Below are 23,276 nucleotides of genomic sequence, written 5' to 3'. Positions count from 1 at the left end.
AGCAGTACTTCACTGTGGACGCTAAGGACTCTGTGCCAGGTGTCATTAAGGGAACATGCATACCGTCAGTGGTTGATAGTGATAATGACATTGGTCCAGCTGTTGACCTTGGCATCAAATATATGATCAGACCAGAGGGCATTGCTTTGGACAGCGTGAGCATGTAAGCATGCACTGAAATTACCAGTTCTTGCTGTTGTTAGTCTCAGGAATTGTTCCAATGTAAATGCATCTGTGAAGAAAATGGAGACAATGGAAATGATGTTGCATAATAAACCTTATTGTCTTTGCCATTATTCATAAAAAGTAAATGTGAGCAGCTGAAATGCAGCTCTTCAGTTGATGAAGAGAGTATGATCTATATAATCATCTATATATTGGCTTAAATCGTTCTTCTTCTTGGTCATTGTAGGAGACTTCTGAGAGCCCAGCACACGGTTCAGAGATAGAAGATGTCGACGTCACTTCTCCACACCAAGCTGCTTCGTGCACACAGGTAGCCATGGAGACGCGTGTCAAAAATCTCACAATGTTTACTGCTCAGTATCTGAAAACATTAATAATTACATGCTCTGAGGGTTGAAAATGTTTCATCAGTAGATATCAAGGCAGTGAAATCTTTCATTATCGGGGGTTTGCTTGTGCATGTTTACGCATGTGTGCATGCTCAGTTTTAAAGTTTGGAAACGTTTTATTTTCTTCTTTTATCCAACAGATTAAATCTTTTGTTTCCATCCATCAAAAGCTCCATGTTCACAGTGAGTCTATAATGATAATAAGCTCAGACTGAATGTATTTGAGAAAGAAAACAAGTATTAAGGGCACATAGGCAGTGTTAATTATTCCTGAGGTATATACTGTTACTGTAAAGGAAAAAGCTAAATGGTTTGGTTTAGATTTATGTTTAAATGTTGTTATTTGACACATTTAAAAATTTTGAATGTCATTGCTGCTACTAACTAACACAACCATATTGTGTACATGGTTAACTTTAAATTTAATGTTGCTTTTTGTACTCATTAAATAACTGAATAAAGTGAACAGGGGGTTGAAAGTGCAGTAATTCAAGTTAGTTTTATAACCTCATGTATATTTTGAGTTTAGGAATGCAGCATATAAAAATCTTTTGGTAAAAGTGAAATACATAATGGTGTGATATCTCAATCTGATAGTTTCCTCCTACTTTATCACTCATATTTCACCTACTTCTTCACCTCGACACGTCCTATTTGTGCTTGTCTTTGTGTGAGGATGCACATATCACAGGAGGATCTGGTATTACGGGACTGAGGCTCCCACTAGTGTAATCCACTTACTCATCACAGATAGCACTCTGATCCCCAGCTACTGTATGTGACCCACTGAACGAAGATGAAATGCTTTGTCATCCATGTAATCACACAGATTCAATTTGAGGCTGTGATCACAGGTTGGCAGCAATGATTCTGCTCCTCTCTTCTCCCTTTCACACTGTCTGAACACATTAAGGTCTCTTAGAGCTTGCGACAACAACAACTAGGCCAACCAGGCAAAGCAACAAAAGAAAAGTGAAAAAGGGGGGAAAGAAAAGGGGTAACGGCCAACTGCATAGAGAGTGATGAAGAGTAGAAACGATGAGGAAAGAGAGATCTGGAAAGGTAGCTGTGACTGATTTGTCTCTATGAGGGGGGTCTATGATTCATAGTTCATGTTTTCAAATCACTGGGCTCCCACAAGCCATCTCTGAGCATCAGCCAAAACATGTACTGTACCGCTCGCTGGGAGACACAGACACGGAGAGAGGGGATGAATAGCAATGGATGGATTTGAGAGGGGCGGACCATAGAGGCATGCAGCCTGCAGCATGTGTGCACACAGCGCTGCGTTCGTAGGCTGACAGAAACTGTATAAACAAAGAATTATCCAGAAGGGAATTTGCCATGATTGCATGAAGCTTTTGTTTCGGTAATGGCTCGGTTGTATCCAGTAGGCCATGACAGGGAGCCAGGCTGCACCATGACACTGAGGCAGACTTATCTTTATCTTACTGTGACATGTGTATATATTGGCTGTAATAAAAAGACCTTAACCTTTACAATGCATGGCAATTTTGTAAGTTGTTAGCTTTTGTGATGTGAGTTTAAGTTTAAAGCAGGCGGATGTCAAATACAAACAGTGGTAAATAGATATCCAGTAGTGAGATTATCTTTTCAGATAAGAAGCTGGTAGTAGAGTGATTTGTTTTACTAAATGCGCATTTGTATTTTTCCTCCTACCTCAATCTATTGTTCTTTTCATGCAACAAATGCAACAAAAACCTTATCTATCATTTTGTTTTAAAAAATGTAAGTATAAATTATAGACCCACAGTTCCATTAGAGCAGGGGTGTCACAATCCCGGTCCTCCAGGTCCACTGTCCTGCTTTGTTTTGCAACCAGTCCTGCATTTCCAGCTTCTGATTGGCTGAACACACCTGATCCAGGTAATCAGCAGTGGGTAGGGCAGAGATAGTTGGAAAAAGGGATTGCACACCCCTGCATTAGTAAAGCAGACAACCTGTTTGCATCAACCGTGTTAGAGGATGACAGGGGTAAGCAGCCAGGGTCCTAGAGAGCCACAGCCCTGTTTGTTTTCCAGCTCTCTGCGTCCCTCCCACCGTTGATCACCTGGATCAGGTGTGTTCAGCCAACCGGATGGTTGGGGGAAAAAATAGCAGTGCTGTGTCTCTGCATTGACTACAGTCGCCCACAACCTGGAACACGAGAATCCTGGATGTAGAGATTTACGAGGAGCACTTGAAGGCAGCGCTGAGAGAGTGGAGGGCGAGAGACAGACAGACAGACAGACAGAGGGGGAAGGGAGGGGGGCGTGTGGTTGAGCTGTAGATTGGATGAGGAGGAGAAAGAAAGAAAACCTGACGTGGGCCAGTCGGTGGGAGACAAATCCGCGAAGAAAGAAAACAAGGGAGAGATTCTCCAAAGGAGGAAGAGTGGCGTTTTACCAGGAGAGGCGCAGACAAGAGGGAGGAAGACGCACGCTGAGAGGAGCCTCCGCAAGGCAAGGATGCTTTCTTTCTTACTGTGCACTGACTTACCTGTGCATCATTCACTGTGCATGCGTGTGCGTGCGTGTGTGTGAGAGAGAGAGAGATCAAGAAGCATCATCATCATCATTTAGTCCTAATTTACACTGAGATGATGGAGGAGCTTAGTCTGTCTGTGCAAAATCTCCATTACATTCATACTTAGTTCTGAGGCTTGTAATAAAATATGGTTTCTAAACACATGTGTGAGCAGCCATGTGTTTGCCTTTGACTGAGCTGCATGTGAATGAGGGGTGTGCATCACCTGGAATTGTCCATATGTTAGAATAGGTTGGAGGATGAATGCCTGTGAACAAAAGCTGATAAACACTAACACAGCACAGTTATCAGTCATGTCATGTCATGTCAGTGACTAGTGGTCGATGGCTGATGTTTTGGTCACGCTTTACTGCAGCCCGGGATAGATTTAGTTTTATGGCTTTATTGGCCTTCAGGAGAAGCAAAGCGCTTCAGTGAAGGTCAGGGTCACGCACCGTGGCTTCAGTGAACAAAGAGTGAAGGTTGAAATGTTCGAATCGGTGTCTGGAGACGATTGGTGTGATTAGAATCTGAGGATTTGGGTGAAAATGAAGTGAAGTTGTTTTTCAATATGAAAAGTGATTAAGAGGAAATGGCTTATTAAAAAAAAAAACATGATGTGTTTTCTCTTTGTCCTGAGTCAGAGCTTCTGTTTGGACCAAAAGTTAAGACTCAGTCAGTTTCAAAGTCTTCTAATTAAAAGAAAAGGCAAAACAAAAAGCTGCAAAGCGACAAGAAACTCAAACGAATGCAAAACGACTTTAAATAGATAAAAATGAAAATGCAAAATTCCAAGAGAAGAGAGACTGGAGCAGAGTACTGAGAGGCACATGCAATTACCCCAAAGAGCTGCAAAGTGATGGAAAAGACCTCATACACACACACACACACACACACACACAACCCAGTGTGATGCAAAGAGGTAAACTAGAGATAAACGGGCCTCAGTGAGATGCAAAAACAACCGTCATTTGCAGTTTGTAGTCATCCGTAGTCGTTCACTTAGGGCGGATTGCGCTTATGTCGGGTGGGCAGAGGCCAGCAACATGTTTGTACCCAGGGGGCCATGTCTCATAATCCGTCCATGTGTCCCCTCTTACACTCGTTTTTCTAAGCATTTACACTTATCATTATGAGCTCAGTGGGAGTTTAACGTCAGCCACCAGTCAAAAGCCTCTGCATTTTGGCTCCCTACCAGCCAGACTGGCACTTTATCAACCATCATGTCTAGGTCCTCCACTGTCACTAAATCAGTACCAGTGGCTTGGTTGTAAAAACTCAAATTGCCTCACACATATGTGGGTTTCCTTTCCGTACCACCACGTCCCAATTCAATATCCTGACACTGCTGATTCTTTGTCATGCTGTGTCTCAGAGTGGGCGCGTTGGAGGTGTTTTCAAATCATGTTCTTCTTATAAGCCTCTTTGGAGCCATCTGGCTTCTGACCTCCTCTGCGCTGCATTTTATTTTATCTCCAGCACTTCCATGCAATTACAATCAAAACTGTATCTCGAGGTACCGGGGCCGAAAGCTTAATTGTATTGCAAGACCGAGACCGAATTCTCTTTTGAAGAGTTATTTTCTAATGTTAACATCAAACAGATTTTGGAACAGAAAAGGCAGATGTCTTCTTTCCCATATAAGACCCACACACCATTTCTGTTGTGTGAGATAATTAGTTTCGGGTTCTTCTCCACAAGCAGAGCTGGAAAAAAAAACAAAAAAACCCCAAACATTATCTGATTCCAGCTTCAGAGAACATGTTAACTTTCTTTTTCATAATGTATCTTTGAGGTTTGGACTGGGTTAAGCAAAATATATATTTAAAGACATCACTTCAGGTTTTTTATGAGTACAGATGGATTTCACCTCTCTTTGGGATGCACACTCTATAATAGCAGCATAATACTGTTTTACCATTATGTAAAACCAACAGAGAACACACTGTAAATCCTTTGTGGCATTATCAGAGTATAAATGTATACTCTGATCATGTACAGCAGGCGATGTTTTGCAAAATGATATTGAATGAATTTTGCCGTATCCAGACACGTCAGATCAGCCCTGTGGGTGACATCATAGGTGGTGGGTGGACTACACACACACACACACACACATACTGTATATACAGAGGGGTGGGCAGATGGCGTTAGCAGTGTGTTGGCGACCTCGCCCCTATCTGTCTCGCTCTCGGGATCCGTCCAACAGAAAATGAGTCAGACAAACAGGTGGCGTGCATGTTTGTGTGTGACAAGACCGTGACATAAGGTTAAGCTCTGCTCAAACCATGTCAGTGTAATAAACTACAGCGGTTGTGATAATTGTAGATTGTGTCCAGTCCCACTACTAGTTGAGTAGTAGGATGGGATTCGTAAAGCTCAGCGCTCCATGATACATGATATCTGGGTCAGGAAGAGCAGTCGAGAGCCCCAGCTGGTAACAGTAGAAACATAGGAAATTTAAAAAAACCATAACAAAACAGCAAAAAACAAACGTGGTGCCGTGAAGGCACTGTCAGGTTGAGCCTGTGTGAAGTAATCTATCTTCATCTCAGCTGAATCTATGCAGCGCCCAATAACGGCGAGCTGGACAAGGTCAGAACTGTAAGTAAGAGTTTTCAGTATAATCTTCAAACTGTTTGTTGAAGTGTCCTTGAGCAGCTTCTACTTCTAATAAGACGTGGACAGACTATTGAGGAGACAGCTTGCCAATGGGAGTCGGCTAATGATGAATTATTTATCTTAAAATAAAGTCTGTGTGGAAATGCTGTAAAATGGCACGGCGTGAAACAGTAATTAATAAACCTGATTGAGGATTAGTCAGGTGGCATCAAAGCTTGTATTCTGGGTTTATACTGTTATTCTAAAAGTCTACTTCTAATTTGGTCTACCAGCTCAGCTCACTAATGAATTCTTAAATATCGTTTGTCTGAGCTCAAAACCGCACAATTTTGGGAACTTTTTTTTTTTTTTTTTTTTTGGCTTGAAGCAGTAACCTGACTGTTTCCAAATAAGCTCCCAGCCAAGAAACTGTACTGAAATATTCTCAAAGCGGCAAATTATTTTTACGAAAAATATTTACTGCTAACTAAAAGCTTTTCAGTCTCGGACACATCCGTGCTCCATTCAGCGCCTTGCCTGATCTCCAGTCTTTTCCAGTTCGCTTCATTGCATTGATTTAATACCAACATATGGCTGGTACGCATTTAGACTCACTGAGTTGATGAGAGGAAGAAAATAAAAAGGAAACATAGCTCCACGCTCCTGTCAGCCTCTTGTAATTAGACAGAGTTGGATGGAGAAGAGACGGAGAGAAAGAAGGTCAGGAATGAGAGGGATGAATGAAAGCGGGGGAACACAGGAGAACGAGGGAGAGGACGTTTTACCCCAGAACATTTTGCTTTGTGGTTTGCATTCAGTTTTCTCAGTGGAGGGGGTTGACTAATGGCCAACAGAGGGTGAAAACAAAGCAGACTTGCATTGCAAAATAAGAAAATTGCAGTTTGCAAGTTTTTAATCTGAACTTTCAATAATAATTCCAGATGTAGCATTGAGGTTTCTTCAAATTAGTTATTTATTTTTTAAAGAACTGGTTTTTCAATGAGTAAACTATTAACTACTGCCCAATCTTTCATTTTAAAGTAATGTTTCGTGTGAAATGTAACCTCCTGGTACAAACCAGCATCACCAACTATTCACTGTGAATCACACACATATATAACAAAGTATACAGTACATGTAAGTGCGCTTTTGTATGTATTAATCGGTATGTTTGGCAAAGTGCCTTTCTCATCTGATAATGTGCACAATGGATTTTTTAAAAGGGCTACTTTGTCAATGCCCTGCTGAGCAAATGAATGAAAGGACAGACAGGCTGATGGTGGGGCAGCATTAGACCGAATCAATCTGGGAGTATTATTATCGATGCCTGATTGAGGGGGCACTCGTGGAGAGATGTCAAGAGTCATGTCAATCCAGCAGTGATCCTGCATAGATGGCGGGTAATTACAAGACACAGAAGGATGCAGAAAAACATAGAAAATAGAAAATATGCTTTAAAAATAGGCTTACATGAGATGAGTGTCGCTATGTTAAAGCTGGAATCTGGCATGTTTCTTCCCAGGATGTCGAACTGTTCCTTTAAATGATGAAATGCTACGATACTGGATGAAATTTAGGGGAAAAAAGCACAGATGTGTTTATTTTCCAGCAAGTTGTATTGAAGCTAATTTAATTCTTAAAGGTTTGTAATGATGCCAACAGCATTTATGTGCTACTGGTGGAATAAAACGGCAACACGGAACATACAGTCAATTATAATGTGAAATAGCACTTCAGAGCAGCTTAACAAGGTTGTTTATCATCAACGCTGTTCAGTCTGAAGCACAATTAAGTGCTTTACACTTAAATATGGCTCTAACCTGGGCTTTATGAACACTTGTCACCAGCTAAACGATGGTCTGTTTGTGCCGGGCTGTTGTTGTTGATTTTTGGCACAGCTCCATCCTGACTTCAGTCAGCTGTTGTGTTTTTGCCAGGGGAAAATGTGACAATGAAGTGACAGTATGACAAATAATTTACTTAAGACAATAGTCAATTACCGTTTTGGTGAAATAGTGTATGGGATACGTGACATAAGATCACAGAGAAACTACACGATGAGTGACTCTTTTCATCAGCTTGGATAAAGTTGCATGCGTATACAAACCCTTCATCACAATGACTTTATGTGAACATTATCAACAGTAACATAAAAAAAAGTCTTAACAGTAATTTGATTTGATTATGGTTTGACAGCTTGCTATGTTAACAGCATCCTGATAAGGTGCTTCAGGCTTTTATTACCATCAGGGATGTTTTTATGGTGATTGTAAGTGTATAACCAATAATTCAGATCGATTTTATCTGCTTTGGAAGTTGGCAGAAAACACTACCAGATAAATTTTTGATCTTTTGATCTGAACTTTTTAATCAGACTTTGACTTTGCGCTGGTTTTTCATAGACGGTGACGTCTGCTCCACACAGATTCAGTCAAGCCAGTTGTTTGTATCTCTGACTAATTCATATTTATCTTAAACCAGTATTACTTTTCTCAATGATGGCATATATTTTCAGGACTGCAGATGGATTTATTGTACCATATTGTACCTTATGCAGCATATGGTCTTTACTTTATGATGTAAAAATTCATCGTTTCCCGTTTAGAGAGTTGGCCCAACTGCTTTGTTCTGTCAAGCTTTGCAGGGAAATTAAGGGCTTAGTACTGGAATCTATACATTATTGATAAGGTGCTGTTAGACAGAGTTTGCTGGTATATAATTTGATGTAATGCACAGGTGCTCTCTTGAATGCAACAAGTACGTTTTGGTACATTGCTGCAGTTGCTGGGCTTTCTGGTGCACAGAACAGTGTTTCATCCTCCCACCTACACAGTCAGCAGTACCAGGAGCACTTATAAGGTTAGAGCCAGTGTATAGCAGGTGGGCTGTAAGAATATACTGCTGCTTCACCCAATGTACCACTGCAGGGACTGTTAATTAGAACCTTGATGACGATCTAACCAGCGCGCACTGTGACTTGATACTGATAGCTGTGGAGGAAAATGTTTAAACACTGTGAACACGTGATGCCCTCATGTTGAAGAGACACTTTTATCACACATAACAGCCATTTCTGTGATGTGTTCCTCTTTTGCAAAACGATGTTTTAAAATACAGACACACAATAATGTGATGCTGCTGAATTTAAATCGAAGACGGATAGTTTGAGTCATGATTTCTACCAATGTCTTCAAAATGACTCCTAACTTTTTATTATTTTCACATATCAGTTTCCCAGAACTCAGTTTCTCAGTCAAAGAAACTAAAGATGTTTAATTTGCAATAATAAAAATTAGACAAGCAGTAGCTAATCTTCATAAAGCCAAGAAGCTACAACTGGGCACAGGATGGATTTTGATACTAAGATCCTGATGGTGGGGGGAGGGGGGAAACCCCAGTGTAAATTATATCATGGTAGTGAAAAAGGCGTATTGAGAGACAGAGGCTACTATCATAGCGTTGCCATGATGACAAACAAGGTGGAAGATCCTGTAGCTTCCTGCTTGCACTTAAAGTCTGTGTTGCATACTGAAATTTGACATCCGCTGACTGTGATCACCTGTCATCCACATTTTAGATTTGGTGCACAGTGAAGGAAGTTAATTAATTAAGAAATTAAGTCTAATTTTAAATGGACTCTCTTTAATCTAATATCTGTGGATGGATCTTTGGATGTGGGCTCTAATGATATAAAACATATCCACATTTATTAGTGGTTTTAATTTGTATCCTTTTACGTGCTGAAATCATTTTGTATAACCTCACAGTGAGCTCTATTGTGGTCAGTGTTTGTGATGACAACCTTGGACTTTTTAGGCAGGAAACTGATTCATCTTGTTTTAAAATGTGTGTTGTTTCAAAATTAGTGAATATATTTTTTTAACCATTATTTTTCTGTTTTCATTCTCAGCTCAGCGTCATTTTTCATCATACATCAGGACCAGAAGGAAGCGGAACAGGGAGGCTGAGTTGACCGCCTTTGTTCTCCCTCCCAGTTCTCCCCGTTCTCCCCCTCTCTGCACCCTCCTGCCTCCGCTGGCTGAATTAAGCCATGCCCATTGTGTCTGCAAGCACAGGTACAGCCAAACATATGTTCATGCTACTTGTTCATTCTGTCTGGTGCCTATAAATAATGCACGTGTTAATATATCAAGCATGCATTAGTGGTGGTTGAACAAAGACACAAAGAGAACAATTTAGGGCTTTTATTGTAATTGACACTGATGCCAAACCAGTATCTGTAGATATCTGAACAATGATTATCCTGTTAAGATACCTACACGGAAAGATGAAAAATGTTTCCAATAGATATGAAAGTGTGTTTATTTATCAGTATCAACAGTGCCCTGATTTAATAGATTAAGATAGAAATAAATTGGACAGATGATTAAAACATGTCCTGGTTTATTGAAAATTAGGGCTGCATGAGACTTTAGCCCTGCTCACCTCTCAGCTCCACCCTGATGCCGACCACAAGGAAGACCTGGTCTTCCTCAAAGATGTCTTCAGCGAGAGAAGCCTTGGTTACCTGATGAAGGTGTGGCTGATATTGTGCATCCCAGAATTAACTCACGTTGTGTACTAAATTACAACTGTACCACATTGTACTTTCCATTTTATGCATCTGTTTTGTAATTATTTGCTCTGTCTTTGATTCTATTTGTTGTACATCACAGATCCACGACAAACTGAAGCAGTATGAGAAACAGAACCCTACTCCAGTCCTGCACAGCGCCTCCTGTCTGGCAGAAGATGTAGGTGCATTGCCTTTAGCATTTGAATGTCAGACTAAAGAAGAAAATTTTAATTTAGTGTGAATAGACATGTACGACAATGCAGCAAAAGTTGTTTATAAAGCGATGTGGTAGACTTGATACTGTGCTCTGCTTAAAATATATCAAAATGTTGTAAGCTGTGATTTTCTGATTCAAACCATCAGCTGGCAGAGGAGCTTCAGAGTGGACCGCTGGACGAGGATGAGAGAGAGCTGCTTCTCCTGCTGAGCACGCCTCATCTCAAGGTAAACACACACAAATCAGTAAAGGCTTAAGTGCATATCTCCTTTTGACCAGACGCCCTCTCATTGCTTCTGAGGTATTATCTCTTTAATGCCACTGGTTGTCAGTAATTTCCACCTTGAGTTGCTATGAATTTTCTCTAAGTTAATCATCTCTCACACAAAACCAGCACCAGAGCTGTTCTGTCCCTCAGATGCAGACAGGCTGCTTAATTGCTCTTATCAAGTGATTATGTTTAATTTATTGGCTTTCTGGCGAGACATGAAACCTGAACGTTCATTTACAAACCAGCCAGTGAAGGACGTGCTATTTTTAAACGCTTCTGGTATCATGGTACCAAATGCAATGCAAACTTAGGTTTGTTGGTGTTCAAGCTTTTTTTCCTGTGTCATTTTGTAAATGGTTTATGCAGGCGGTGCTGTCAGCCCACGACACAGTGGCTCAAAAAAACTTTGACCCAGTGCTCCCACCGCTGCCGGACGATCTCGACGACGACCTGGAGGAAGAGTCGGTGAAGATTGTCCGTCTGGTGAAGAACAAGGAGCCACTGGTGAGAGGAAAAGCAATCTGCTCTCTCCTTTAGCATTAGAGACTTCAGTGTGTGTGTGTGTGTGTGTGTGTGTGTGTGTGTGTGTGTGTGTTTCACTTTGTGATGCTATAAAAACTATTCTCAAGGAAGTCCTTCAAGCAGAGGACAAATAAAAGAAACCAATTTATCACCAGAGTTTTGGCGAAAGCCACCTACGCATGAGAAGCAGCTTTTACCAGACCGTCAGAGGACTCTGTTAACACAGTGACGTGAAGATTGGCTCTATGTTTCGAGATCTGATTTATTGTTGGGCCTTTCCCACCAGGGAGCAACCATTCGGAGAGATGAAGCGTCGGGAGCTGTAATTGTGGCCAGAATCATGAGGGGAGGGGCAGCGGACCGCAGCGGTAAGACAAGCAGTGTTCATAAAACAGAAATCATAATGCAGATGACAGTGTCCTGGCTGCAGCGAAGCACTGCGAGAAAAAAATTTGACTGCAGTTCAAGAATCACCTCTGTTCCTTTCATATGCTGAAGTCCCACAAACAGGACTTTCTTATCACTACCGACATACTGACAGAGAAGTGAGGAGATTATGTTGTGTAACCCCACGCACCGTTTACAGAGATCAAATGCTTGGGATTAGTGCCACGAGATTGCATATTTTGAGATTACAAAAAGGGCTGCACATTACTGTTGCCATGGAGAGGTTAGGACTTCACACCAATAGGAAAAAAATCGTTGACATCTGAGCTGCTCACACTCATACACATACCTTTGCTTTGTTTTCATTGGCTATTAGACCTGTTTTCACTAGATGTGTTTGGTGGGTGCGTGTGTTTGTGGTTTCAGGTCTGGTGCATGTAGGGGATGAGCTTCGAGAGGTCAACGGAAACTTAATAACCCACAAAAGGCCCGATGAAATTAGCCAGATTCTGGTGAGGAAACAAGCTTTTTCATGTGGGATTATTAGTTCTGAAACCGCTATGATAAACCATCAGTAACTACTGAGGATGCAGTGGAGAACGATAATGCTTAATTAATGTTTTTGATCAGTCGCAGTCACAAGGCTCCATCACCCTGAAAATCATCCCGGCTGTCGTAGAGGACGACAAACTGAAGGAAAGCAGGGTGAGAACTTAGAGCCAGTTTGTTTTCTTCAGAAAGAGTCAACAGAAACTTTCTCCTCCAAACAGTGTTTCTATATAACTGATTGATTTATAATCTGCCAAATGAGACATGTATTGTCATTGGGTAATCTCAGTGGGAACAGCAGAATTGATCCCCTGATAAATGTATTAAAGGATTTGTTGGAATAAGCTTATTTGGTTTCTAGCTGAGAGTTAAATGAGGGAAATTGATACGGCTGTCATATCCATCCATTCAATGTAAGCAGGGTTTCTGCTGTCTGCATAGTTTCACAGTTTTCTGAACCCAGCAATGTTTTACAATAATTATTAATAATATAATTTTTAATGATTATACACATCGTCAAAGTGGATAATCAGCAGAACATGGATGAATTAAAGAAGATTCATAAATCGGAGATCTGAAATAATAGTCCTACGTTTCTGTAAAATCACAAACAGGTCTACCTTCGGGCTTTGTTTGACTACACGCCCTTTGAGGACAAGGCCACGCCGTGCCAAGAGGCAGGACTTCCCTTCAAAAGGGGGGACATTCTTCAGGTGGTGAGTCAAGAGGACGCCACCTGGTGGCAGGCCAAGAGAGTGGGTGACTGCAACCTGCGTGCAGCCCTCATCCCCTCCACACAGTTCCAGGAGAGGTAGTCTGTTCAAGCTCACTGTCATATAAATACCAGTCGCCCTATTCAAATAGGAAATAAATGGGAAAATATTTTGTTTTCTTCCAAGGCGCCTGAGATACAGGATGAAAATGGGCTCGCTCCCTACTCCTACATGTAAGCCTGTTTTCCTTTTGCAATGACAAATGGTCTCCTCTAACCTTTCAACCGTAAATGTACAAGATGCTTTAATCTGCAGATACAGCTTGTATTCCAGGTCAAATTTAATCTAGCCAAGGAGATGCAGAAAGAGGGATTATGTAAGAAGAACAGGGGATCTGATGTTAATCTCTTAAAAAAAACAAAAAAAAAACATAATCCATGGTTTCAATTCCTAATCCAATTGTAAAAGGTAAAATATAGATATAGGAATACAGATAAGTTGGTGATGGATTTCTAAACGCACCTATAGATCCTACATTTCCACAGCAAACGTTGAATAGTGCAGTTTATTGTAATATTCTGTGGCTCTCTGCAGTGATACTGTGTTATTCCTTGCATTGCTAACCTCAGATGATCGTGCTGAGAGAGGTATGTAGACAAACCCTCATGTTAGAGCTCATCTCTCATTCCTGGACTCACTACATGTCCCAAAACACAGATTGTAGTGCACTCTCACCCCCTTTTTCCCCCTCCCACGCCTGTTTTAGAGACACTTTTAATGCCCACAGCCCCTTCTAACGTCGGTAACTGCACTCAACCACATGTGTTCTGATCAACATCAACCTCTCCTCCCACCTCTTATCCTGTTTTCTTTCCCCGCTTGCCACCCCGCAGAAGATTGTGACCGTGATGGTGCTGTGAACGGAAAGGACATAGGTGAGGAGGCACGATCGATCACTTTGTACTAAACACTGCAGCATCACATTTCTGCTAAATCTGTGTGCTAATCCATCCCTTCTTTGAGAAACTCTAAACAGTACTTGAGGTTTTGTAGTGGATTACTTTGGATCTAATTGGTTGGTTGAGGCCAAATAACAGCTGATTAAAGAGCGTGAACGATCTGACATCCTCACAGTCCAGTTAACAATCTGACCAATTTGTACTCGAGGTTTTCTCTCAAACCTAAATGTATATATACGACTTCACTTCAGATTCAGTAATGTTAGAGTTTTGTTTTTTTCCCCCACTCATTTTTCAATATGAGATATGTGTGTTGGACACATTCTACATATTTTAGTCTGTGGTTACATTTAAATCTCTGCAAATCATGTCTTGGATTTAGATGCTGGATCTTTAAAATCCATTCCAGAAAAAAACTTTTTATTTATCTGACACGAGATTTTCAGTGTTTTCAATCAACGCCTGAAACGCACTCAGAAAAGGCAACCACTGTCACATTTCACATAAATGAAGGTTCAGCCCAATGGCTACCACACGATTTCTAAATGATCGGAAAAACGTGAAGAGTGTTTAGAATTCCTGTGCTGCATTTGAAAATGGGCATTCAGCTTTAACTGCTTATGTGTTGGGAACTGATAAGTGGCAGCGTGTTTGCTGTGAGTGCCTTTTCATGCCCTCGCTTTGTATTTATAAAAAAAAAAAAAAAAAAAAAAAAAAAAAGGCGGCCAGCACACGATGTGATTATGTGCTTGTTACTCTGACAGGCTTTGGTGCTTTGTGCTACAGCCAATGGTCTGCTCACGCTGTCTCTGACGCGCCTCGCGCCAGCTCATTTATCTCGTTTTGTGATCCACAAAAGGCCTCTCTCCTTCATGCTACAAGCTTAAGTTGCTCCGCTTGTGTTTGAAGAGTCCGACGCAGCATGCATGGCTTCTTTTCTGTTGATGAGATTTACTATAAGCTGGTTGAATGAATGGTCTAATATGAGCTTTAGTTTCTCCCAAGAGTAAGGCAGCCCCTGCCTTCTGTGGCCATGCTTTCTCATGGGATTTTTACTCAGGTACTCTTATTGATTTCTACTGGTGTTGTTCAGTGTTTGGGTTGTTTGATGAATGGGATGGGATATGGATTTTATTCAGGGAGGGCAAGCTGTACAGATTTGAAAGATCTTTGTTCTTTATTAACGTGTTTTTATTATACAGTATAGATCTATGTCCATCTTAAATCAGCACTTTCATGTCTTGGACCACAGCTAGCCTGCGCAGAAGTTTCCGCCTCAGGAAGGATCACCAGAGTTCATCATCAGAACCGCATACTCCTGATGCAAATCACGCCGACTTTCTGATTTATGAGGAAGTAACACAATATTTGCTGCGTCCTGGTGAGAGGCCTCGCCTTATAGTGTTGATAGGTAGGATCCACATTGTGTTTTTTTGATATTAAATACTACAATTACTATTAACTGGCAAAAAAAATATTAAATAATAGTATTTAAATAACATACTGTCTGTTCTGTATTCACAGGGGCCTTAGGAGCTCGCATCACTGAACTCAAACAGAAGGTGATCGCCGAGAATCCCCGACGATATGGTTTGGCTGTGCCTCGTGAGTCTGTCTCCTGTTTCAAACATTTTCTTTTTTATATTGCACATTGCAAATACAGTACGTGTGCAGTTTTTTCCCAGACAAATGGTCGTTCTTTATTTGAGCATGATGGATTAGAGTGTTTTTCTCATGAGTGAATGTGTGATGCTCTTTTCTTTTTGGAGTAGAAATGCCATTGATTTTTGATGGCATAGTAAATATACACACTAAACTACACAATTATGGAGGCAAGGATTCTGTTTTTAACGTTTTTTTCCTCTTTGGCTGCATCCTGAAGACACTACTCGAGCCAGGAAGTCTCATGAGAGAGAAGGGGTGGAGTACCACTTCATCACTAAAGCAGCATTTGAAGCGGACATCCACAATGGCAAGTAAGTGCGAGGAATGATTTAATTCATGCCCGCGAATGACGCACACCGTAAGAAGCCTTCCAAAACCTCAAATGAGTTATCAATCTGTTCTGTCTTTATAGTTCTTATTCTGAATCATGCTGTGTTTATGCAGGTTTATTGAATATGGAGAGTACAAAGATAATCTGTATGGCACCAGTTTGGAGTCCATTCACAGAATTTTGGATCAAAACAAGGTTTGTCTGGTGGATGTGCAACCAGAGGTTAGTATCACATTGATATTACAGCACTATCGTGTCAATAGTTTTACTATTTACACTGAATATAGTAACCATAGATTTAAATCAATAAACGTCCAAGAACTGTGTGACTAGTACAGGAGCATGTACAGACATAGGGTCAGATATAAAATAATGAATTGCACATCTGTCTAGACTGCCGGCTAATTTTCTTATCACACTGAGATGATTGCAATTAGTGAAAGCACCGAAGTGGATTCGGTGTACTAAAGAATTGTTCATGGTGAACTGGTGGGGGGGGCTTCGAATATCACACAGAATGACACACTTGATCTAAAAGTAATGGAATAATCACTTTCTTTTATGAAGTAACACCTACATTACGCCTTTTTTCAGCTCCTGAAGAAACTAATGAGTGTTTTCTTCCTACCACATTCAGGCACTTAAGACATTACGGACAGCTGAGTTCAAGCCATACGTCATCTTTGTACAGCCTCACATCTGCAGTAGTCAAAGGAAACAGCTCAGCTCCTCTTCCTCACTCAGCTTAGGGATCACAGTGAGTTACATTAAAACTCTTGCCTCCCACCAGCTTTGTCATAAATAGTGTCTGAGCACATGTTCAACTTGATACTGTCCTGCTTCCACAATACTGTGTGCATGCTCATCCTTCTTCCTTCTATACTGATCAGGAGGACGATTTATTAGAAATGAAGCAGTCAGCAGAGCAGATTGATAAGTGCTACGGCCATTGGGTGGACTACGTCTTGGTAAAGGAGGACCCAGTCAGTGCCTTAGCTGAGCTTCAAGTCTTACTGGAGAGGGTGCAGATGGAGCCACAGTGGGTGCCTGCGTCCTGGGTGAGGAGCTAGCCTGCTTACCAGAGCCTGACTCCTTTAAACTGGAAAAGTGAACTGCTGTGTGAGGACTGATGAATCTGCAGAGAGCTTCCAGAGAAGTGCTGGAGTAACCCGGTGTTTACTGCCATATAACCATTCCACATGTACAGGTTTGTGATGGCTGGGTGAGCCAAGTCAAGCTAGTCTTTGTTTTATATTCCTGTGTAAAATGACAGCTGACATACATACTGTGTATCTCAACAGTACAATGGCAGTGTAACCGCTCTAACAAGCATGTGGTACAAAGCTCTTGAAGCAAGCAGTAGTAGTCCAAGATCTGCACTCTTGTGTGATCAGTTATGTAAGATGTCAACCATAATAGCAGTTAGAATGTGAAGTGCCATATCAAATATGTATTGTAAAACCTGCAAACCATCCGATTATGCTGGAAACTGATGTACTGCTACCTGACTGAATTAAATGTTTAATTATCTCTTGGCACTGCAATTTAAGGGTATTTGGTTCAGTGGGGAAAAAAAAACCTCATGAGCCATCTAGCATTTAGTGGGGAAACCATTTACTTTAGAATGACTTAAGCAACTATTATAAACCAAATCATAAACAAAAAAAAATGTACATATGTGGTTACGTATGCAAGAATACACAAGGCCCTTTACTTCCACAGCTTCTTGATCGACATGTTCTTCTCGCTGTCTTTCTGCATCACCTGGGGAAGAGAGGGGGGGACAGTTTTAATAAACAGGTACTTGTGGAAACTTGAACTTAAACAATTGAGGTGTGGGATTAGCGCTATTCTATTAACCTTTGCCACAGCCATCTCAAAGTCCTCCTGGGTAACATGAACTCTCCTTTCTCTCAGAGCGTACATCCCTGCTTCTGTGCAAACACCCTAAAAATACACATACCCAGTAATTAGATTGTGCACTTCTCCATTCGATAAACAACTGCTGTCAACGATTGGGTTAATTCTCACCTTAACCTCAGCACCAGAGGCTCCAGGCATCAGCTCTGCAATCTTTCGCAGATTAATGCCACGTGTGAGATTCATCTTCCTGGAGTGGATCTTCAGGATATCCAGACGAGCCTAATGTTGAATAAAAAATATGCTTTAAGTTAAATAACCCCACAGCATATTGTGAGTGTCTGTATATGTACTGGGGAGGTACCTACCTCTTCATTTGGAGGGGGAAACTCAATCTTCCTGTCAATTCTGCCTGGCCTAAGTAAAGCAGAGTCCAGGATGTCTATACGGTTTGTGGCCATAATAACCTGTAGGGAAGGAGGTAAACGCTGGTCACAACTGTACTTTGCACTGAGAAAAGGTTAAATAGCAACACTTTAATTAGCTATTATAAGCAGCTTATAAACATGCCAATAATATAGCTGTTAACCAATACAAGGTCTTTAAGTATACAATGTAGTTGTCAAGGACCTTAAATCTTGTGTAGCATCCATAACTCTAAGAAAGTCTACAGTATAAACAAATATAGAACAATATATCAATTGCAATTCTATCAAGTGTTTTCACATGTGCTATACTTGATGATACATAGAGTTTAAGTAAAGTGTTACTAGAGAAACATAATTAAACAGGACACTGTTACCATAGCAATTACTGTAAGTATAAGTAAGGCCTATGATCAAACAAATTATGTTTACTGTGTGTAATACCTTGATGTTCTTGGTGGCCTCGAAGCCATCCAGCTGATTGAGCAGCTCCAACATTGTTCTCTGCACCTCACTGTCACCACCTGAGCCTCCCTCCAAGCGAGATGAGCCGATGGAGTCGATCTCGTCCATGAAGATGATGGAGGGAGCATGTTCTCTAGCCATGACAAACAGCTCCCGCACCATACGGGCACCTGGTGCAATACACACACACATTAAGGTTACACCACAAGATAGTTCTGATTAAAAATGAATGAAGAATGGAGATTCATTTGATTAGAGTTAAGTGACAAAGGATCTCACCCTCTCCAATAAACTTCTGGACCAGCTCGGAGCCAGAGACCCTGATGAAGGTACAGTCAGTATGGTGGGCTACAGCTCTTGCCAACAGGGTCTTCCCTGTACCTGGTGGACCGTACAGCAGCACACCCTGCAAGCACACAAAGCATATTTAACGACATACTGATCTAAACGGCTTCTTTATGTTATGCAAACTGATGCTTTTCGGTTTGGACTGCTGAGCAGGCACATGAGGCAACAGATTATGAGCATTTTTCATAATTGTTAAAGACATTCGATAAAAATAATTGTTAATTCCTACATGTAAAATAAAAACATTTTTTAGCTACACTTTGGACTTTTTCAAATATTTTATCAGACTAATCTGCTAATAAAAAAAAACAAACTTTTAAAATGTAAATGTTTTTTTAAATAAGCAAAGAAATAAAATTAATATAGAATGTTTCAAAAAAGGAACTACATACAGATTGCCTAACGGCTATATTTGGGAATATATACTGTAGTTAATGTCCCAGTGTCAGTATGATTCCTAATAAAAACCTTCATCCACACTCCTGCCACCTACCTTGGGTTGGGCAATGCCTAAAGCCTCAAATAGCTCTGGGTGCTTCACAGGCAGCTCGATGACTTCCTTGATCTCCTTGATCTGCTTATCCAAGCCACCAATCATTTCATAGGTGGAGTCTGGTACCTTCTCCACCATCATAAGGGAAACCAGAGGGTCCACCTTGTTGGGCAGGATCTTATGCAAGGTGTAGCTGTCGTTACGCAGAGCTACACGACAATTTGGCGTCACCTGTTGCCGAAGTTACAAGGGGGAGAAAGAATTTTTTAGGTTCCATGTTTCCCTTCTTCCTTTAGCAAAATTGGCTTGTGTGGTTTGATAATCAGTCATGTGCTATGGCAATTACAAGTTAAAGATATTATTGTTTGCAGGTATTCTGTTTACTGGTGTAGTTTCACTAAAGGTTACTGTGAAGATAAAAACTATCAAATACTCTGACTTGTAATGATGAAGATAACAATTTATAATAAATAACTTACATCATTGATGTCAATGTTCTTGTCCACATCCACAACAAATTTTCCTTCTGGATGAACCTGAATATTTTTGAGAGAGATATTAATGTAAACTGTAAACCAGTAATCAAATATACTCTGTTGACAAGTACACAGTGTACCTTGACTAGGACTTTCTTTTTGTCCATGACTCTGACCACTTCTCCTACATAGGATCCCTGCTCCTGTAGTAACTGCAGCTCCTCACGAAGGAGACGTACTAAGAAAAGATAAGAAAATAGAACTTTAGTAGACAGGTAAGGTTTGTTTCATTTAAATCAATAACTTAGATTTTGTAGTGCATACCTTTAGCATTGAGTTCATTTCTCTGTGCCTGCAGACGTCTGAGATTCTGGCTCTTTTCATTAACTGTCAGCTGTAGAAAAAACAGGAGTTCAAGATTGTCAGGTGAGCTTCGGCTGTGAAATCTTGAGTCATATAAACAGATGTGCAAATATATTGTCTCACCTGCAACTCTTCTACTTTAGACAAGTAGTACTGCTGGAGACCTGAGCCACCTTTACTCTCCCCCATCTCCATCTGTCCAAGTAAAAATAAGCAACTTTAGTTAAGATCTCTACCATTATCTTAGTCGTGCATTGTCTTTTATCTGATGAATATTATTGTCAGGTAATCATTTGGTATGTACAATGTTAAAAAACATACTGTAACATCTGCATAATTCAAGTTGTGTAGTTACTCTATAACTTCATTAACAATGTAAATGCTCAGATAAAGTTAAAACCAGTTAAAATGTGGGTTTGGTTTTCTTGACAAAAAAACAAGTTAAATAGCAATTAATATCCTTTGATCACACTGAATTTGCTCTGCTGTCCACCCAGTTAACTGACTAAAAGACTTTTCAAAATTATACCAAATTACTTGAAAGATAATTGCTGTAAATATCTAGGAAAACGGACAAATGTCCGAGTCTGGTTAGCGGTGACAAAATTAAGACAGCTAATTATTTCGTTAGTAAAATGTCATCATTTAGAAACAGTTAAAACAAGTGATAAAGTGATGAATTAAAAAACATTTCCTTTCTGTGCACAACTACTTAACAGTTTATGTTGTTGCTGCTTAACCAAGACAAATGTTAGCTAGCGCTGGCTAACTCGCTCTGACAGCTGAGGTAACGCTTAAATTAACCTAATTTAAAAATAATACATATATAACAATTAGTTATCTAAACGTAAAAACGGCGAAGAGTGCTTGTCGATAGTTAGAGTGCCTAAATCTTCGTAACTATACCGACAATTGACAACTGAGCCTTAGCTAGCCGGTCCTGTAGCTAACTTATGTTAGCAAGCTACAATGAGACAGCAAAGCTGCAGTATACTACACATTCACCGTTTTGAATGAAGTAATATTTCAATATAAGGATCACAACCGCACAATCATTCGATCTCGCAGCTGGTTTAAAGTAACTTCTCCACCATAAAAGTCATGTTAAGGAGTATTTTATAATATCTAAGCACAAACAACTAAACGGCAGAAACGAACACCTACATGATCAAGACCGTCCACCTCCATCTTGGAATTCCTGCATCCGCTTGAAAACCTGCGCATTTCCGGTGAACTTCTTCTTCTATTTTCAGACAGTAAATGCCGACATCGCCACCTACGGTCGTTTTTAAAACAACAGCTTAAAGAGTTAGATGAGCTTTTCAGTCGCTTGTAAGTAACTAAGTATAATTACTCAAGTACTGTGATTAAGTACTATTTTATTCTATAATCACCTGTCAGCACATACATTGGTCAAATCAACTCCACCTTTACCAGCTGTCAAGTCTCTAATTCACTGAGATCTTTGGCTCTTAATTTTTATTAACTCTTATTATTATTTGCTGTATTTTATTTATATTTGATAGCTTGTTTATCAAACCAGGACTAGCCTCATGTACTCATGTACTTACATACCAACAGCACAGATTAATTTGTTTTAAAAATAATTGTACTGGTACTTTTTGAGTACTACAAATCTATTATGTTTGTGTCCACTATTTTGTACAACTTTTCATAAAACAAAATCTTATTAATTATACACATGCACCCTTCACCAACTTATGTAATTCAGTGTTAGACTTTGGTCACCTCTGGTTCTTTGTAACAAGCTGAGACGCAGACCTGTGAGTACACGATGTGTTTGGCTTAGCTGTTACTTGAGGAGTGGTATAAACACGTCTAAGCTCCTTGATATGGCTAAGACCAGCCATACCCGTTGAAACGGCTCAAAGGCTCTTCAACCTGCCCTAACATGCAAACTTATGGCATGATCCCTGTTCTTCTACTGTACAGCCTGAATAGAAATCTTAATCTTTAATAATAAAAACAACTAGAAAAAGATACGATTTTGTAAAAAGGTGTGAACATACAAGGCAGTGTAAGAAATATTTCCAAGTACATTTATTGTACAAAATACTCCAAATGTATAAAAGATAAAGCCTTTGATTGATACACAACATGCAAACATTTTACAAAGAAGCTGTACATAAACACTTGTACACACAAGATGTCTTAAATGCGCAGAAATATCAGGTAACATGGAATGTTTCAAGAAACTCTGGACATTCTTGCATAAAAAATCTAAACAAAATAGCATTTCAATAACAAGATGTATCAGGAAACTACAAACTGTGCACAACAATTTAGTGCATTGTTTAATTGACACACTACAACTGCATTCCTATATAATTAATACCAGATAGCCTTCCACAGTTCCTCTTTCTGGCATTAAAAAAATGAAAAACCCCCAATTATGAAACAATATGTAAACATTCAAGAAATAGAAAAACAGAGCTATTGAATTACAGCTGGACACAGAGGATTCCTGTCCTTTTGCAAATAAGGAGCTCAATTCTTGCCCATATTAGAGCTTTCCAGGAAACCCTAGTTTCTCACATAGCAAAGAAATGTTTAAAGTTAAACAATACATCCACGCATATAAAACAGCACCAAAACCTTTACAATTATTGTTGGCATTAAATGCTTATTAGTTCCTATGTAAGTCACCTCCTATATTTTCCATTAAAAAACAAAATTTATATTGTAAAAAATATTATGCTACCATGCCCAAGTCGTATTTTATTGAGATGTTACCAGGCATCCTATCTAGAAGTTATGGCTTTAAATGTGAAAGGCAACGCACGTTTTTTCAAAATAAAGCACAATGCGATGGTGAAAGACATCTAGACAGCACCAATGCTTAACATGTGTTAAGCATATTGTACCATGAATAAAACATATTGCAAAATAAGGCAAATATATTTTGAATAGAACAATGCAAGGCAAACATATTA

The 23,276-nt window shown here is 40.0% G+C and overlaps 2 protein-coding genes across 4 annotated transcripts; one reads left to right on the top strand and one right to left on the bottom strand.

The window, feature by feature from the left end:
• Positions 1 to 9,618: 9,618 nt before the first annotated feature.
• LOC113156556 (MAGUK p55 subfamily member 3-like) lies at positions 9,619 to 17,384 on the top strand. 2 transcript variants are annotated; one of them, XM_026351774.1, is made up of 19 exons: positions 9,619 to 9,778; positions 10,121 to 10,239; positions 10,379 to 10,456; positions 10,642 to 10,722; positions 11,133 to 11,270; positions 11,575 to 11,656; positions 12,102 to 12,187; positions 12,306 to 12,380; positions 12,839 to 13,035; positions 13,124 to 13,170; positions 13,567 to 13,584; positions 13,831 to 13,872; positions 14,891 to 14,956; positions 15,149 to 15,307; positions 15,421 to 15,501; positions 15,779 to 15,872; positions 16,006 to 16,114; positions 16,530 to 16,649; positions 16,783 to 17,384. In XM_026351774.1, the coding sequence occupies exons 1-19, from the start codon at positions 9,754 to 9,756 to the stop codon at positions 16,960 to 16,962; spliced, it is 1,797 nt and encodes a 598-aa protein (XP_026207559.1). In that variant the 5' UTR covers positions 9,619 to 9,753; the 3' UTR covers positions 16,963 to 17,384. The 2 variants fall into 2 exon arrangements, with proteins under 2 accessions (XP_026207559.1, XP_026207560.1); XM_026351775.1 differs by lacking the exon at positions 14,891 to 14,956 and having other exon boundaries at positions 16,783 to 16,962.
• Positions 17,385 to 17,484: 100 nt separating this feature from the next.
• psmc5 (proteasome 26S subunit, ATPase 5) lies at positions 17,485 to 21,577 on the bottom strand. Of its 2 annotated transcripts, none has more exons than XM_026351776.1 (12): positions 21,487 to 21,577; positions 20,446 to 20,517; positions 20,284 to 20,353; positions 20,100 to 20,197; positions 19,963 to 20,019; positions 19,484 to 19,714; positions 18,922 to 19,048; positions 18,622 to 18,812; positions 18,121 to 18,219; positions 17,924 to 18,034; positions 17,753 to 17,839; positions 17,485 to 17,656 (listed from the first exon to the last, which is right to left on the bottom strand). In XM_026351776.1, the coding sequence occupies exons 1-12, from the start codon at positions 21,544 to 21,546 to the stop codon at positions 17,603 to 17,605; spliced, it is 1,257 nt and encodes a 418-aa protein (XP_026207561.1). In that variant the 5' UTR covers positions 21,547 to 21,577; the 3' UTR covers positions 17,485 to 17,602. The 2 variants fall into 2 exon arrangements, with proteins under 2 accessions (XP_026207561.1, XP_026207563.1); XM_026351778.1 differs by lacking the exon at positions 21,487 to 21,577 and adding an exon at positions 21,328 to 21,446.
• Positions 21,578 to 23,276: the final 1,699 nt, after the last annotated feature.

The sequence above is a fragment of the Anabas testudineus genome, chromosome 19 (genome assembly GCF_900324465.2).
Source record: "Anabas testudineus chromosome 19, fAnaTes1.2, whole genome shotgun sequence".
Lineage (NCBI taxonomy): Eukaryota > Metazoa > Chordata > Actinopteri > Anabantiformes > Anabantidae > Anabas > Anabas testudineus.
Note: the sequence above shows the minus strand (reverse complement) of the source record. Positions and strands in the feature narration are given on the sequence as shown.